General features: G+C 48.5%; 2 protein-coding genes across 3 annotated transcripts in view; both read left to right on the top strand.

The window, feature by feature from the left end:
- The window catches only part of AP4B1 (adaptor related protein complex 4 subunit beta 1), a 45,539-nt gene that overhangs the window by 8,631 nt on the left and 19,113 nt on the right, over positions 1 to 17,795 (top strand). The gene's annotated exons all lie outside the window — the stretch shown is intronic.
- Positions 241 to 16,822, top strand: PTPN22 (protein tyrosine phosphatase non-receptor type 22). Of its 2 annotated transcripts, XM_085082832.1 has the most exons (21): positions 242 to 421; positions 2,779 to 2,887; positions 3,846 to 3,922; positions 4,852 to 4,947; positions 5,335 to 5,373; positions 5,801 to 5,872; positions 5,951 to 6,010; positions 6,397 to 6,539; positions 7,344 to 7,410; positions 8,385 to 8,462; positions 8,961 to 9,053; positions 10,388 to 10,464; positions 11,421 to 12,145; positions 13,157 to 13,243; positions 13,389 to 13,519; positions 14,210 to 14,237; positions 14,593 to 14,673; positions 14,965 to 15,068; positions 15,418 to 15,448; positions 16,198 to 16,275; positions 16,568 to 16,822. In XM_085082832.1, exons 1-21 carry the CDS (start codon positions 335 to 337, stop codon positions 16,630 to 16,632), a joined length of 2,328 nt encoding a protein of 775 aa, XP_084938958.1. In that variant the 5' UTR covers positions 242 to 334; the 3' UTR covers positions 16,633 to 16,822. The 2 variants fall into 2 exon arrangements, with proteins under 2 accessions (XP_084938959.1, XP_084938958.1); XM_085082833.1 differs by lacking the exon at positions 16,198 to 16,275 and having other exon boundaries at positions 241 to 421.

A 17,795-nucleotide genomic window follows, 5' to 3' on the forward strand; every position in this document is an offset into this window, starting at 1 on the left:
TGTCCATGGTGCCCACCCTGTCCTTGGTGCCCACCCTGTCCTTGCTGCCCACCCTGTCCATGGTGCCCACCTTGTACTTGGTGCCCACCCTGTCCTTGGTGCCCACCCCATGCCACGTGGGGGTGGCTGGAAAAGAGGGCACGGGGGCGCCGTGCTGTGGGTTTTGTTGTTGTGGTGTTGGCTCAGGATTATCTGCTACGCACTAATTTCCTTTAGGGCTGTGATGAAGTCAGAAAACCACAGCCAGCACTCCCCGGCGGTGCCTTCCGCTGCTGATCACTTGACATGTCCCTTCCCAGGAGGGCCAGGCCAGGCACACTGCGGCTCTGGCACCATGGACCAAAGGGGGATCCTGAGACAGAACCTGGAAAGGGCCCAAGGCAAGAAGCTCAACCGAGGAGAGTTTGCAGAGGAGTTTTTGGTGAGTTCACCCCAGGCTCTGCTCAGCTCATTTCAGAGGGAACCGCTTGCTCACTTCTCAAACATGTGACAGTAAGATTTTCTAGGACTTTTAGCAGACACCCAGGAGTTTACTGGGCTAAGAGGAATGTAAAGACACAAGAGGAATTTAATTGTTTGCATTTGAACTGTTTGCTTTTTAACTAATTGCCAGAGTGCTTCCTGTTTTCTGCTTGGCAAATGCACTTGTCGGGACATGGTTTCACTTTGCCTGGTGACAGACCTGGGGGACAGGGCGGAATGTGGAACCTCTGGCCCTGGTGACACAACCGGGGGGACAGGGAGGAATATGGAGCCTCTGTCGCTTGTCCCCACTGCCATCTGTTAGACATGTGGCACATGTGTTCCTGCCAGGGATCTCCGGCTGCTCCTTGACTTAGCTTATATTTCTTTCCATGGGGCTCATGTTGTCCAGAGAACCTGTGGCTGCCCCATCCCTGGAAGTGTGTAAAGCCAGGTTGGACAGGGCTTGGAGCAACCTGAGACAATGGAATGTGTCCCTGCCATGGCAGGAGTGGAACGAGATGACCTTTAAGGTCCCTTCCCACCCAAACCATTCTGGGATCTTGGATATATTTTCTCTACATCCAGGAGTGCTCCTGGCCCTTCCTGGAAACTACTATCTTGTTCCCTCAAGGCAAAAGCTGCAAAAAGCAGGATGGCTCCCACCACCACCTGTGTTCTGTATTGCCCTGAATTTGTGAGCTCTCTGATATATTTGTTTGGGTGCCAGGGGTGAGGCTCAGATGCCAACACACCATCTCACAGCTAAAGCTGGGGGCTGGAGATGGCTCTTGGTGTATCAGCTAGAGGCTGGTGGCTCTGACAGGCTGTCTGGGCTGCTCTGAGAGGCAGAGACATTGCCCAGCTTTAACAGACGCAGGGAAGGGTAAAACTGGCACCTCTGTGAGATCTGAGATGTGTCAAACACCAGACAACCCCTGGCAGTGGGCTCTGGGTTACTGAGGGGTCCCCATAAGCTCCAGCCCTGCTCTGTCGTACCAACAAAATCTGGCACTTCAAACACTCGGAGAAAGCCAAGTGCTTGGTTTCCAGGTGTCTGGGTGGAGGGAAGTGATTAATCTGAGCCTGCAGTGACAGTCTGTTGTTCCATGGAACAAAGCTCTGTCACAAGCTGATGAGTTTCCCCTCTCTGCTGGGGTGTCTGTGTGTGTTTGTGAGGCAGCAGACTCTGAGCCCTGGTGCTCAGGCTGGCTCCAGCAGCCCAATGTATCCATTTCTGACCAAAATGGCAGGTGGAAATGGGCAAGGCTGCATTTCATCTTGAATGGGATAAGATCTTCTCAGAGTGACCTGATTTGCAGCCACTTTTGCAAGGCAGAAGCCTCACCAGGCGATCGTGTTGGCTTGTGTTTCCAAATTTGATAGAAATGTTCAGTGCCATTCCTCCGTCCTAATTCCTGCCCTCTCCTTGTGGGACCAAGTATCTGCCCCACATTCTTAATTAATTGAGACTGGACAAATGGACTCTCTTGAGCCTCCTGTACCTCCTCCCTGACTCATCCCATCAGATCTCTGAGATTTAATTCCTGGGGTATTACGGCTGAATTTAGTGTTTTAAAACTGCAGTTCAATATTAAAAACCAACAACCTGGACACAAAAATACGAAAGAAAAAATATAGCAAGGATGGTGCTTCTGAAGCTGATGGTAACAAATAGTGTGTGTTATTTAGCAGCTGGTGGCAGAGAAATAAAATTGTATGCTTTGCCAGGAGAAAGATGCTTTAGCTCTCTGTGAGTGCTGCAGCTTTATCCTGAAAATGAAAGAGATGAGAGATTTGCAGCCCTAAGGGTCTGTCCCAGGAATCCCTTTCCCTTCTCTTTCATCAGTCCATGGAGCTACTCTGTTTCAGTTCCTTGTGCTCCCTTAGTGGCTTGAGCATCACTGCTTCCAGCTATGGATGGGAGCATCTCTACCAAAGTGAGAAAAATCAATAGATTTACCTGTCTTCTCTGATATCCTTTGTTCAAGGTGCTTTGACATTGTCACTCCTCTGATCTGGGTGCCATTTGTGCCGAGAGTGATTCCCCTGGGCCTCACTCACTTTGTGTCTCTTCACAAACTGACATGTGGGCACTGCCTCAGCACACACTTTCCATTCTTCAGAAGTCTCAGCTGGGGCTCTCAGGTGGTTCTGTGTCTATTCTTGCCCCGAGAAAAGCCACTCAGGAAAGAATTAATGGCGCCGAGCTCTCTTTGTGGTAGCAAACATGACCCCCTGAGACCTTCATGTGCTCTCTAGTAGTGCACTGGCTGTTGTACGTCTGCTGTAATTTGTTCCACTCTTTTATCACAGAAGCTGAAGAGACAGTCAACAAAGTACAGATCGGATAAAATCTACCCGACAGCAGCGTCTGAGCAGCCAGAGAATGTCAAGAAGAACAGATACAAGGACATCTTACCCTGTAGGTTGGAAATGGCAAATGTTCCCACTCAGCCTTTTGTTTTTCTTGCTTTTCTTGTTTTCATCCTCCAGTGCCTGCCTGCACAGTTGTTGTATGTGAGCATCTCACTGCTGCCTGCTGGCTTTGAATCCTGCTGTTCAGATTTAGGGCTTTAGCTGCCACAGTGCCTGCTCTGGAAGACTTTGGCACACATTAACACTCTCAGGCACATAGTGGGATTTTGGGGGTGTCTGTGCAGGGACTGGAGTTGGACTCGATGATTTTTGTGGGTCACTTCCAGCTCAGGATATTCTGTGATATTTCTACAGACAGAAGAACTTCTGTTCACTAGGAAACACATCCTCCAGTGATTATCCTTGCTAGCTTTCTGGGTAGCTTTACAACCACTTGCATCCAAAGGCCTTTGGACAGTGACATCTCCATGATGTACAAAGCAGGCAAATGCTGCTGTGGCTTGTCCTGGCTTGGTGCAATAGTCTCCAAAGGACAGTCTGTCCCAGGATCAGAGCAGACTGTCTCTTTCACCCATTCTTACTTGGAAAAAAGGTAAATCACAGAATGATTAAGGTTGGAAAACACCTCCAAGATCAAGTCCAACTTTCAAACCCTCCTACGTCAAACATGCAGATGAGGTTAGAGCCTGGAGTGCATTTAGGTGATTTTGGTCCTGGCTTGCTGCATGGTCAGAGGGGATCAGTGTTGCACTGGGGTCGTGGCAGCACCTGCAGCTCTCCCCTAAAGCCTCCCCCACTCTCCACAAGGATCTTGTCCATCCCTGTGTGTGTAGGCAGCAGCACTTCTGAGCAGGGTTGAGGGAGGTGTGGGAGGGACCTCAGCTGCCTGCACAGCCACCTGATGAGCTCCCTGATGTGAGTGCTCCCCAAAGCACCTAGTGCCCTCCAGGAACCCAGTGACCATGAAAGACAGATACTGACTACTGCTTCTTCTGCTCTTGCAGTTGATCACAGCAGAGTGGAGTTGTCCCTGATCACATCCGACACAGATTCTCATTACATCAATGCCAACTTCATCAAGGTATTTCTTCTTCCATGGCATTTTGTCCTGCAAAAGTGCTGGTGGTGCCACCTCATTGGGTTGTGCTGGAAGGAGCAAGTCAGGGGCTCTGATGAGCCAGAGGGCTCTGCAGCAGTTTCTGGGCTGTGCTCAAGGATAACTGATGTAAGAAGATGTGCACAAGCAGTGAGCCCCCCAAAACCCCCTGTGCAGCACAGAGGCACCAGGCTAGGGGCAGGGAATGTGCTTGTGCTGGGGCTGGGGGTGGAACAGCTTGTGGTTCACAGCCCCAACTTCCTCGTTGCCGTTGCTGCCTTTGGTGGGTGACAGTGGTGCAGAATTGCCTGTGGCCAGAGTTGCCTGGGCTGAAACCAGTGCTGAGGCAGGAAGCCTTGCAGTGCTGCACGGCCTGGACCTGCTGCTGGGGTGAGCAACGGGGCTGGGCAGCATGGACAGTGCTCCAGCAGCAGCTCCATGTGTTTTGGGACTGTTCTGGGCCTATGACCCTTCTCAGATAGGTAGACAGATGATACATAGATAAATAGAGAGAGAGAGAGAGAGATTAGATAGATAGATAGATAGATAGATAGATAGATGATAGATAGATAGAAGGTTCCCTTCATTCTCCATGACCCAGGGCTCTTCTGCTGCAGAACAGACCTTCCCAACAGGATCATGGTTCATTCTGTGGCCACATCATCTCCAAGCTCCCAGATGCAATGCAAGAACTGCTGCTGGTCTCTAGGAGCAGATGTCAGCTCAAGCCCAGCTCCCCAGCTTGGTTTGCACACCACTGCTTGAGTTGATGTACATGCCCAAAATTCAACTATATAAAAGTCCTAAATTCTCAACGGGCTTGCTGGATAGAAGTAAATTCAAAGAGAGGAATGACTTTACTTTTGCTAGTGAACTATGCACAGATGTGTCCATGTCTGGTTTGAATGTTCCAGGGTGTCTATGGGCCAAGAGCATACATTGCAACCCAGGGTCCTCTCCCCACTACTGTCATTGACTTTTGGAGGATGATTTGGGAGTATGAAGTCTCGGTAAGGTGCAGATTTATGCTGAAAATTTATATGTCTTTTTTTTCAAGAAAAGTTGTCCTTATGGCCAGAAGTCCTTTGTGAGCCAGTAGGAGTGTCAGGGTTTTGCTCCAGACATTGTGTGTGTCCCACATCCCTCCCATCAGCCTCCTCCCACTCATGCCAAGTCTGCTGGTGGCTGTCCCTGCCTTTGGGCTCTGGCTGGGAAGGTCCTTGTGCCAGGCTGTGGGTGATGTCCCCAGTGTGACTTGTCTGGCTGTTGGGGCCTGGGGGAAGGCAGCTCACAGAGCTTCCTCATCTCTGATAAATACTTGCAAGTGATGAGTTTGATTTTGCTGCCTGGATAAGAAATTAATGTTCAGACATTTCTAATGAACCTTCTCTCTGCAGGTCGTGGTCATGGCTTGTATGGAGTTTGAAATGGGAAAGGTGAGTAGTGTGTCAAGGACAGCCTCTGCTGTGACAGTGCCAGGGCAGGGTGAGAGATGCAGATTTTTATTAAATCCCATTATTGTCAGCAAGTTTTTGTCAAATATGAGATGTTTCCTGGGTCTCCAGCTGCAAATGGTCCAGTGAGAGATGTCCCTGCCCATGGCAGGGGATGATATGAGATGATCTTTCATGTCCCTTCCAACCAAACCAGTCTGGGATTCCATGAAATTCTTTAGCCATCTCCAATACATAGAGTCTCTCTGGAAAAGGAAAACCAGCAGTGGCAGCTCCAGGGAAGGGGAGGCTGGAACTGGCTGGCAGCAAGAGCTGAGCCTCTTCCCAGCGTGAATTTTGTGTTGAAAAGTGAGAGGAGACAGCACAGCTGGGCCAGTGGGGAATAACCAAAACTTGCTTGTCCCAACAGAAGAAGTGTGAGCGGTACTGGGCAGAGGTGGAGAGCTCCCCCCTGCACTGCGGCTCCTTCTCCATCACCTGTGTGAGTGCAGCCACCTCAGCACCCTGTCCCACCCCGTGGCACCCACAGAAAATGTGACTCTGACTTCTTGTCCTGCAGGAAGCTGAGGAGAAGAAGAATGAGTATGTGATCAGAACTTTAAAGGTGACCCTGAATGGGGTAAGTAGGAAAGGTCGAGGCAGAATCTGCACCTTGGCCAGCTTTGTTATATAAATAATATATTAAAATATGGTACATTTTGTGCAGAAAGTTTTACACTGCTCAGGCTGCTGAATTAGATTTGACAGCAGCTCAGGGAACAAAGAAAGTAAAAAATTCATTAACTCAGACCTCAGTTTCTGAAGCTGTTTGTCAGTCATGGTAAATCAGACTCTGGGTAAGTGAGGCCAAGAATGTCACAAAACAGCTCCTGCAGCAAAACCAGCTGCAAACTGCTCCTGTGTCCTTTGCCTGCTGGTGCAGATGGGGGCTGGAGATGTGTGCAGCAATCCAGCTTCCCTCTCTGTGCTGACATCCCACACCCTGCCACTGCTCTCCTCCTGCAGGCAACCCGCACCATCTACCACTTCCACTACAAAAACTGGCCAGACCACCACGTCCCCTCATCCATCGAGCCCATCCTGGAGCTTGTTGTGGACATTCGCTGCTACCAGCCCGATGACAGTGTCCCTGTGTGCATCCACTGCAGGTGGGTGACCTGGCTGCCAGCAGGGAAGGGCTGCTGGCCCTAAGCCCCCCATGCTCCTGCATCCTGAGGGGTCACAGTGCAGGGAAGCTGGCTGAGCCCACAGCCACGCTCCTCTCGTGGGAATCCCTGAGGCAAAGGGCTCCTCTGAGGGCAGCCAGCATGGCCAGGGGACAGGGAAGGAGGTAGCAGCAGGCCAGCAATAGAATCATAGAATCATGGAACTGTTTAGGTTGGAAAAGACCTTTAAAACTGTTGAGTCCAACCAGCAGCCCAGCACTGCCAAGGCCACCACTAAACCACAGCCCCAAGTGCCACATCTACACGGCTTTTCAATGGTGCCCTGGGCAGCCTGTGCCAGTGCTTGACAATGCTTTTGCTGGATAAATGTTCCCTAATATCCAATCTAAACCTCCCCTGGGGCAACTTGAGGCCATCTGCTCTTATCCTGTCCCTCGTTAATTGGGAGAAGAGACCAACATCTGGCTGGGTACACCCTCCTGTCAGGGAGCTGTGGAGAGTGAGAAGGTCTGGTTAAGAGCACCACCACTGGGCATGTCCACGTGTGGTCACCACGGGAGGACTGAGATGTGTTCTCAGGGGATGAGCTGTGCCTCCCAACCCTGTGCAGCAGAGCCCTGTATGGGCTGAAGCTGCAGCAGGACCATCATGCAGGTCTGCACCTTCCCCTGTGTGGGATGGGAGGGTCACAGGTGGCTGTGGGTCTTCTCCAAATATCCTTGTCAGAAAACACAGCGTGCCCACCTCTGAGCTGTGCTGGCAACCCTGCTGTGGCTGTCATTGCAGTGCTGGCTGTGGCAGAACTGGAGTCATCTGTGCCATTGACTACACGCAGAAGCTGCTGAAGGACGGGGTGAGTGCAAACCCCTCGCTGCCTGCCATGGCACCTGCACTCCTCTGTCCCTCCCCAACCTTCCCTCTCCCTTTCACCCCCTCTGCACTCAGGTGGATTTCAGGTGAATGGGAGCTCCCCAGGGCCTGACAGGAGAATGGCAGTGGCCAAACTGCTGATTCCCCATTCCCAGTTTGTGCCACTCCTCTCTCTTCAGGCACTTCCACTGCTCCCACCCTATCCCAAAGTGACAACATCACACCATGGGGCAGAACCCCTCTCCACTCCTCCCTCTGGCCCTGTGCTGACATTCACTCTTCAATACATCTTTATGGTCTGTAATTGTCTCTCCACACTCACAAATTAGATATTCAGTGGTTCCAAACCACCACCTTGCTTTACTCTACAGTAATGATGCACAGGCAGTAATCTCTGGCCTGCTGTCTTCTGTTCCACTGAACCTATCCAACTGGGAAATCAGTGTCATCCTTCGTGCTGCCCACAGCTGTTAGCAGTGCTGGTATAAAAAGGATATTTTCTGTGGAGTGTGAGACAGGAGGTAGGAGGCTGCTTTGTAATAAACAAAATAGCACTTTAAGCAGGTCCTTTGTTTAAAATTCTTGCAGTGGCAGGCCTGGATTTCAGACAGTGCTCTGAACTGCGTCATGACTTGGAAACTTGCTGGAATTAGACCTGTCTGTAATTGTTATCAGAGAAATCATAGAAATCATGGGATGATTGGGTTGGAAGGACCCAATTAAAGATCTCTTTCCAACCCCCTGCCATGGGCAGGGACACTTTCCACTATCCCAGGTTATTCTGAGCTCCATCCTACCTGGCCTTGAACCCTTCCAGGGATGGGGCAGCCACAGCTTTTCTGGGCACTCTGTGCCAGGGCCTCCCCGCCCTCACAGGGAAGAATTCCTTCCCAATATATAATCTAAATCTCTCCTCTTTTACTTTAAAACCATCTTGTCTTTTCTCTTTCTTGCAAGATTGTTCCAGTGAACTTCAGTGTATTCAGTCTGATCCAAGAAATGCGCACACAAAGGCCGTGCATAGTGCAGACCAAGGTATGTTTGGGGAACCTCACCAGCTGCTCCAGGCTGGGACCTCACCCTTTCCCCAGGAGGGTTCACAGCAGGGAAACCCAGAGCAGTGGTGTGGAGATGTTCTGCAAAGTCCCTTTTGTGAACAGAACAATGATGTTGCAGAAATCAATTCGGTAGCTGAGCATTTCCTTGTGGACAGCTGGGACAGTGTGATTTATCAAACGCTTACACTGTGAAACCAGGGACTGTCCAGGCAATAAAGTGGGAACTTTTCTCAGCTGCAACAGGCTGAGGAGGAAGCTCAATGCAGAACAGCATTGTTTGTGCACCCAAAAACCCCCAAATGCTTCGGTGTGAACCCTGTGAGAGCTGTGGCTTCTGCCTCTTCTCAGAATTCACACCCTGCCAACGGACAGGAAAGGCAGCTTCTCTCGGGGGTGATGCTTGATTTGGGAAGAGGTGGCCATTTACAGGTCCCACAGGCCTTGCTCTCACGTTGTTTGTCTGTGTGGAATGCAGGAGCAGTACGAGCTGGTTTACGATGCGGTGATTGAGCTCTTCAAAAGGCAGATTCAAGCACTGGATGCCCAGAAAGATTCTGCAGCTTCACAGGTGAAAGTCCCAGGACAAACACCCTGCCTCTTGCAACCCAGCTTTAACCTCAATTCCTGCTGCAGACCTGGGATTAATTCCCATATTTTCTGCTCCCCTTGAAACCCAAACTGAGTGTCTTTTAAAGTTAACCCATGAGAATCCACCTCTTCCCCTGAATGTGCAATGCTTATCGCAAACAAGACCCAGATTTTCTCCAGTCTTAAAACCACTTTCCATTTTCTGTACCTTTTCATATTTGTTTGATTTTATGCATTAATAGAAAAGCACCAGCATTCTACAAGAGTGGCTGATTTTCATGGGGATGTGCCAGTGAAAATTGTCTTCAGGGAATGCTTGCAAGCAACTGAGGGATTTTCAGACCTGGTTGGGAAGGTTGGGATCACAAGGCAGTGAGGCTGAAAGTGTCACCTCACTGTGTTAGTGAGGGAATCAGCACTACAGCCTGTCTGTGGGAGGGCATAGGGAGAAATATCTTGGGAAAAAACATGGCAAAGTCTCACAAATCTGTTGCACCTCTGAGGAAAAACAATGTGATCTTGGTATGAAGTTGCATATTAACAGGAATAGCCAAAACATCCCTGGTTAAGGTTTTCTTTGCTCTTGCTGTTCTGTGAGTGCTGAGCCTCACTGGATTGAATCCAGGAGAGTTAATGCACCACAGCAAAGCCTGGAAGATCACAGTGAGCTCAATTTGTCAGAAACTTTTATCTAAAGAATTGGAAAGAGGATCCTGCGATGGGACTTGTGCCTCAGTTTTGCCATAGTATTTGCAGGATGTTCCAAGCCAGAGCTGAGTGAGAAAATAACTGAAAAAGCCTTTTTGGACTGTCTGTGAGCAAAGGTCACACAGGGCTGAGTTGACACAGAATGCAGAGGACGTTTCAAGGCAGGATGTGGTTTTGTAGCTCCTGCCCAAACCTCTCGGCCCCCCTAAACCTCTCCATCCTCTGAGGACACCATGCAGAGCATGGGGATGGCCATGAGAGGTGTCACTAACAAAACCAGCACTCAGCTTGCCCAGCCACATGCCCAGTGAGGGCTCCTGATGGCAGAGTGTCTGCACAGGCTGCCTGGCAGCTGTTTGGCACAGCTGGATGGTTGTAGGGCTCCCTGTACTCTCATTTCAGAAAGATGCTGGCAGGAGTTGCACTTCAGGAGGCTCTGTCTGCAGCTTTCAGCTCCAGCTTGGTGATCTCAAGTTGGTGCTGGTCATTTCCCAAGTGCTTTAGTAATTAAAATAGTTAGCAAAAATTCCAGCTCCTGAAGCAGCATGTTGGTGTTCTTTGCATTCTGCCTCCTCACTCTTGTTTGCCAACATCTCCTTTCCCTAGGAAGCAGCAGGGCATCCTGTAGCCAAGCCAGTCCTGACTCCAGTGGAAGATATTTACGGCCTGAGTTCACTCACCTGGTAAGGCCTCAGCACAAGTATCCCTGGTTGGTGTTTGCAGTTACCCACAGGATTTCAGAGAGCTGCACTTTCTGATGTGTGCTTTGGGACACTTCAGTTGTCAGGATCTGCTGCCTCCCTTGAGTCCCACCTTGACTCTCATGTTTGTTCCTAACATAGTTCAAAGAATCAAAGATTGGGAAAGTCTTCTAAGACCAGTGAATCCAACCATTAATCCAGCACTGCCAGGTCCAACACTAAACCAACATCTGCATGCTTTTGGAACGCTGCAGGGACAGTATTTCCACCACTTCCCTGGGCAGCCTGCTCCAATGCCCGATCACCTTTTCAGTGAAGAATTTTTTCTTAATTTCCTAATAATTCCTGCACTTCTCACTGATGTGCCTCAGCCTCTTCCCTGTGTGCCATTATCTGTGCCCTTCTTCTGCCCCGGGGTTTATTTAATGTAGTTTTTCACATAAGAAATGAAAAGAGTATAAAACAATATAAAAAAGTCTCACAAACATGGAGATACCAAGGGCTGGGTCATCCCAACCCTCTGCCTGGCATGGAGTGCCCCCACATTGGTCCCATTTTCCATCTGCACATTCCACTCCAGTGCCCCTTTCTGCAGGAACAGCAATCCTGAGGAGTCCAACTTCCCAACACCAGCAGCTTCCAAGGGTGGTGGGATCTCTCTGTGGGCATGCTTTGGGTTGCAGTGCCTGCTTTCTGTGAATAATTTTGCTTTTTGGGGTTCAGTTTGCTGGCGTAAAGGGCCCTCCTGTGTTCACCATTTCACTGTGTTCCAATGGAGCTCAGTCCTTCCCTGTGCTCCTAGCTTGAGGCTGAGCTGGGCTCTGCATTCCTGAGAGAACTGCTCCTAGGGACAATGCTGTGGGCTCTGTTAGTGGACTAACATTTTCCCAGCCCTCGATGGCTTTGACTCCACACCACTTTCTTGTGCTTTACTGCAGCTCAGAGCCACAGGAGCAGATTCCACACCAACATCTCCCTCTGCAGAAGGATGGGCACCAACATCTCCCTCTGGTGGCACAGAGCAAAGCATCCCTGCCCTCGCTGTGGGCCACGGGGGCACAGCCCAGCTCTGCCCGGAGAGTGCCCCCCATCAGGCAGGCCATCTCCTTCGGTGCTTTGAACTTCAGCAGCTGCAGGAAGGAGGCTGCCGGCGAGCCCTGGGGCGCTGAGGATGCCCCTCAGAAACGCCGCAGCTGGGAGCTGGAGCTGGAGCCAAAGGCAGCAGGAGGGAGGGAGCCTGGTGCCAGAGCACCTCTGGCATGGACTCTATCGACCCCTTCAGCGCTGGGGCAGCAGGGAGGAAACTCCTGGGATGCAGGGGATGCCAAGCCTGTTTGGAGTTCACAGTGGCCAAACACTGGTCAGTCAAGCTTCCACGATGGATCTTCCCTTGTGGACCTGAGCCCCTCCAGACGGGAAGCAGACAAACCCCCAAGGAACAGGAAGCAGGGGCAATGTCCTCACCCTCACCTGTGCTCAGCAGAAGATCCCTACTTCTCATCACTCTCTCCAGATGACCCCGTGTCCCCTGTGTTTCCCTTTCTGGAGGGGCAGGATGAGCTTCTCCCTTCTAGCTCTGCCAGTGCCCCACTACAGCTCACCACAGCCAGCTCCCCATCGTCCCACCACGCTCCCCTGAACGAGGAGAGGCTGTTCCCCTCGGGTGAGTGCTATTGGGACAAGGGGTCACACAGGACCAGGTCACCCTGGACAGGGGCGTGCCGGTGGAAGTGGTCAGTGTGGTCATCTGGTGTCCAGGCAGGGCGGTAGCTGCTCCCCAGGACTGGGAACTGAGGGAGCAACAGGTTTCACCCTCACACTCTTTGCATCCTGCCTTAATTTTTTTCCCATAAACAACATTTTTAGAACAGCGTAATTTTGGGGGTTGCATTACACAGCTGCTCTGAAACACTGTGTCACCTAGGAACACCTCTTACAGGGAGGCAGGGACGGGTGCTGACCAATTCTTACACCAAGGTGCTCCAAAAAGCATTCAAAAAGTTCCCAGAAATGGTTTTCTCTCAGGATCTAGTTTTCAGGTCAAACCCCACTCTTTGCTGCAGAGTGCATGTGGGGGACACTGAAGTCTCACTCAGATTGACAGATCCAGGACTTCAGGGGCTCTGAAGTGGGTGACACCCGTGGTAGGGGTGTTGGATCTAAATGTTTTTTACAATCCCTTCCAACCCAACCCATTCTGTGATTCCATGATCCAATATAAGTGTTTTGCCCAGATCTGTACCCTTAAAACCATCACCTGCCATACGAGGAAGGTGGAATTTTTCCTTGATCTGGGTACTTCTGGTCCAGCCAGACATTTCCCCTTGTCCACAGCTTTGGCACTTGCTCCACTTTGTCCTGCTCAGGCCCTTCAGCATTCAATGTCACAAAGACATGCTCGTTATCCCAGTGCCCTTGGGAAGTCCTGGGAGTTGTAGCCCAAGCCAAGCAGCAGTGGAACCACCAGCTGTGTGCCCAGCTCCCTGCTGGGCTATGCTCATTTTCCTTGTGCAGTTGGTGCTGAGAGCTATTTGGGTTTTTAACGACAGTTCAGAGGTGTTTAACCATCATCTCTGGTGCGTGGCAGGGCAGGAGCAGCCCCCTCCTCTCCACAGGTCTGTGGTCCCCCTCGTGTCCTGCCATGCCAGTAACCTGTCTGTGTCTCTCCAACCAGCCCCCCTGCCACAGCCAGACGATGATGATGCTCCTCCACCCCTGCCCCAGCGTACCCCCGAGTCCTTCATTGTGGCCAGTGAGTCAGGTAAGTGATTATCAATATGAAATGTGGGGGCTGAGAGGCTCTGAGGGCTCATCCAGCATTGGTGTGGTTCCTTAGCATCTGGCAGTGCCTGTGCTCTGGCTGCCTGGGGTGACAAATGACCTCTCCGGTGTTCAATTGTGTCTAGGACAATTTCCTCTGACCACTTCAGATTTCCAGATTCCAGACAGAAACCCAAATATTGGAACCTCCAGGGAGTGGAGTGGTGAGTCTCACTCAGATGGGTTTCACAACCCTGCAAGACTGAGACCTTGTAAGGTAAGTAAGTGGCTTTTTACCTCTCTTCCAGCACTATTCCTATGCCAATTTTCTCACCATGTTTCTTTCTGTGAGTGCCTAGTTTTGGCACTTTGTACTTGCCATAAATTATTTCACAGAATCACAGAATCATGGAATGGTTTGAGTCGGAAGACACCCTTAAGATCATCCCATTGCACCCCCTGCCACAACAGGGACACCTTCCTCTAGACCAGTTTGCTCCAAGCTCTGTCCAACCTGGCTTTGAACACTTCCAAGGATTTCAGGGCTCAGGATTGGAAAGAAGATGTGGCCTCAGTCAGGCCCCTTCTTATTAGCATCTACTTTAGTTCAAACATTAATTTTTGGGATTCTAAGACCAGTACGAGGTAATAAACAAATTGTTCCTCATTTAGAGAAGGATAATGAAGACAGGAGTTTAGAGTTCTGCTCAGCTTCACACAGTCCTGTGAAACAAGCAGGAGCTGAACAAAATTTAGGCATCTCTTGATCATCCCATAGCTGAGTGACAGCTCTGTGAAGTGGAAGAACAAGGCACAAGTCTGTCTTCCTTTACATGAGCGTGGAGGTGTGTGTGGGAGGGTGTTTGCACATCACATCCTTTCCTCATCTTCTCTGGCTTCCTTGTGTGCAAGAAAACAACATTTGGATGTGGGAATTTTAAATACCTGCCTTGTTTTTTGTTTCCAGAGTGTGAAGCTTTGGAGCCCACGAACAGGTACAAGTTTAACGCTGGGATAATCTTTGGAATTAAGAGCTGCTTTTTTTCTGAAACTGCTTTATTTAGTAAATGCCTTTAGGATCTGTGCTCAGTGCAACGGAAATTGTTGCAAAACAGTTCTGCAGCTAAATAGTTCTAACCAGAACTGGACAGTTCTGCAACCAAACAAACTGGTAGTTTTATATTTCCTGATCAGCTCCTACCTCATCCTGTATACAAGGAGGTTCTTTGCAGCCTCCTCTTTTCCTGCATGTTGTGTGTTTGAGACAACTGAGATATGCTAGTTGGTTATAATGTAGGTATATATTATTTTAAAGCTAGGTAACCAACTCTTTTATCTTTGGTTTCTCAGAGACATCCCAGGATTGCTCCAATTCTCCTCCTCCGCTTCCCGAAAGAACCCCTGAGTCGTTTGTTCTCGCTGAGGCAGCAAGTAAGTGCTGAGCTCTTTTCTCAGGATTTAACTGAGGATTGACAGTCACACCTAAACCTGTAGGTTTCTGAGCATGGCCCACTTGTTAAAAGCATTACAAGGTAGTGCTTCAGCACTTCCCTGCCGGAGAGTTCAGCAAATACAACAAAAATAAACACAGCCAGGGGAGCTGCAGGAACTTTCTAGAAGTGCTGCGTTAGAGGAGATGAAAAGCAACTACAAAGCACTTGGAAAAAAGCAGGAGAATCTGTGAATGACCACTGAAAATGTGTGAATGATGTATGTTCCCAGGTCTGTGGCCTGCTGCAAGAAATTCCTCGAGTCCTGCAGGTTTGGAGAACAAGCGCTCTGAAACATCATCCAAAGAACTCGTGAAATGCTTCAGGAGGAGCAAGGTAAAAGAAACAAAAGGAAAGGTTGTGGAAATTGGAGAGGGGGAGAGAGAAGAGTTGGCTCTGGCACAGCTGCTGCTGCTCTCTCTGCTGACTGGGGGAACAGGGCCTGCTTTGAGACTGCTCGTGTTTAGGGCAAAACAAGAGGAATAAAAATATTCTGCAGGAAAAAAAAAACATACTGGAGGCATTTGGGATGATGAGGAAAAAGCCAAAGAGAATGGCACAAGTTTGCTTCATATGAGATGTGATACATGTACAGTTACCAGCAAATTCCCTTTCTCTCAGTACCTGATCCACTGCTTCCCACATTTTTTTTCCAACAAGTCTTTTTCTATTTCTCTTTTTGCAGAGCTTGAAAATATTGAAAAATGTGAAAAAAAGTAAGTATTTCAGGCTCATATCTTCCCAATGGATTAAAGCAAGTATTTAAATGTGTGGGATAGAAATATCAAGAACCTGAACTTTTCCAATGTGAAATTCCCTGCACTTTGGAGCAGAATGCACAGAGATGTGCCAGCTGAGCAGCTTCTCACATGGAGAGCTGTAGTTGTAGGAATCTCATAAGGATGCTGTGCTGCCCTTTGGGGACCTTGGGGACAAACTACAAAATTCTACAGGTCATTCAAACCAGTGTTGAGGGACAAATACCCTAAAAATGGGAGATATTGCTGGTGGGAGAATGTGAACCCCAGCCTGGATTCTGCCCAGTCTACTTGGAGCATAAATAAGGAATTTCTCACTAAAATCACTTTCATCTAAAAATTAAAATGCTTATCTTGAAAACAGGACTGCTAAAAAGTATATAAAGCACTTCTGAGCAAACGTTTTCTCAGCAGATCTTGCTGCAGTAGTAAATCCACTCCATGTAAATATGGGATTGCACAAATTAAGGAAGAAATTCCTCCCTGTGAGGGTGATGAGGCCCTGGCACATGTTACCCAGAGAAGCTGTGGCTGCCCCTGGATCCCTGGAAGTGTCCAAGTCCAGGATAGATGGAGCTGGTGTTGCTTTGATGGTTGGGCTTGATGATTTTAGAGGCCTTTTCCAACCTAAAGGATTCCATGATTCCGTGAGTTTGGCTCTGGAATTACCAGTGACCAACTGCTCCAGTCTCATTTTTTATTTCTAGGCATCTTCAGTCCATCTTCACTGACAAGATCATCAGAACCTGCCCCGACAAACTCTCCGAGGTCTTTCCTTAACTTTGGTATGTTTTCCTCTTGGTGTTTTGGTAGGAAGAGCCTGGTTTTTGGAAGTCTAAATGCCAGGCAGAACACTTACAAACATTGCAAATAATGCTCATTGGCTTTTATACATTCAGTTTTTACACATTTACAACTTTATTCACAAGGATGTTGTTTTTCTCTCATGTCTTAAAGCTTGGGAAAGATCTGAAATGTCAAGTATTTTCAAATCCTGTATTATCTTAAGGAATGACATCATCAACATCTATAGCATACAGAATTTGTTGCATTAAAAAATATATCATTTCTTCCTAGGCTTTGCAAATCGATTTTCAAAACCTAAAGGACCAAGAAATCCACCCCCAGCATGGAATATTTAGATGCATTTTATGGGTTTGGTGTCGCAGATTTGCAAAGTCCTCCTGAAATACTTGGAATGCCCATCCCAGTGAGGCTTCCATCAAAATAAACACATCAAAAGCTGTTGCACGGTACTGGCAGCTCAGGCACTACTTGCACATTTGCTGAATATAAAACGGGAGTTTTAAAATAAAGAAGAATACAAAAGGACCAGCAGCTTTCAGTTAATTCACAACAGGATGGAAGGTAAACCTTGGAATACAAGTTTTATCCCAAGGAGGGACATATATTTGTTACATTTTGGACTGTAAGCACTTCAAAAGGATGGATTTGAGCATAAACTGGTGATGGAGCCCAGTGAAGATTATGGAATGATCTGGAAAGCCAACGGAGAAGAGTAAGGTGGATCAAGACCCTCACTGACATTTTTAGGTCTACTGTAATCAAAGACACTGAAATGTTTACATTACTTGGACTAAGAAGGAATTAGCATCCCAGGTTTTAGAAATAATAGAAACTCCTTTTCCCCATCTGAGCAAATCAGAGCATTTGTCTGGATTTTGGGGTAATAAGACTTAAGATGGTGATTGATCCCATAGAAACTAAACTGGTGTAACTGGACTGCTCAATCGGCTGACCCAGCTGTTCTTCTATCTGGAAAAAAATCCCAAAACACCACCACAGGAAGCAAAATATTAATTGTATTCAAGAAACAATGCTGTTTTTAAGGATTTGTGAGTCTCCAGCACAAAATTTCAGGTGGGAACAGGGAAAATGACATTTCTCGTCAGATTCCTCACCACACTCCACTGCTGTTTCTAGCAGTGGGGAGATAAAGATGCTAAAAACTGCTTTATATTTTCAGTAAAGACGGGGGAAAAAAATGTGGGATTTGTAGAATTTGGTCAAGAGAAATCTGCTGAGCACTGCTAGAATAGAAAAGTCAGATGATTCAAAGTTGGAGGAATAGCTAATATTCCCTTATTTATTACTGAAGTCACAGCTTCTCTTTAAGCACAGAAAACAGTAAAAGCCTTTACCCAAATTATATTTGTTTCTCCCAGGCTGGACAGGGTTTGGAGCAACCTGGTGTAGTGGAAGGTGCCCCAGCCCATGGCAGTGGTTGGAACAAGATTTTTAAGTTCCCTCCCAACCTTTAACATTTATGAATCAATTATTTTAT

The sequence above is a fragment of the Lichenostomus cassidix genome, chromosome 26 (assembly GCF_008360975.1).
Source record: "Lichenostomus cassidix isolate B80296 chromosome 26, HeHo_3.0, whole genome shotgun sequence".
Taxonomy (NCBI): domain Eukaryota; kingdom Metazoa; phylum Chordata; class Aves; order Passeriformes; family Meliphagidae; genus Lichenostomus; species Lichenostomus cassidix.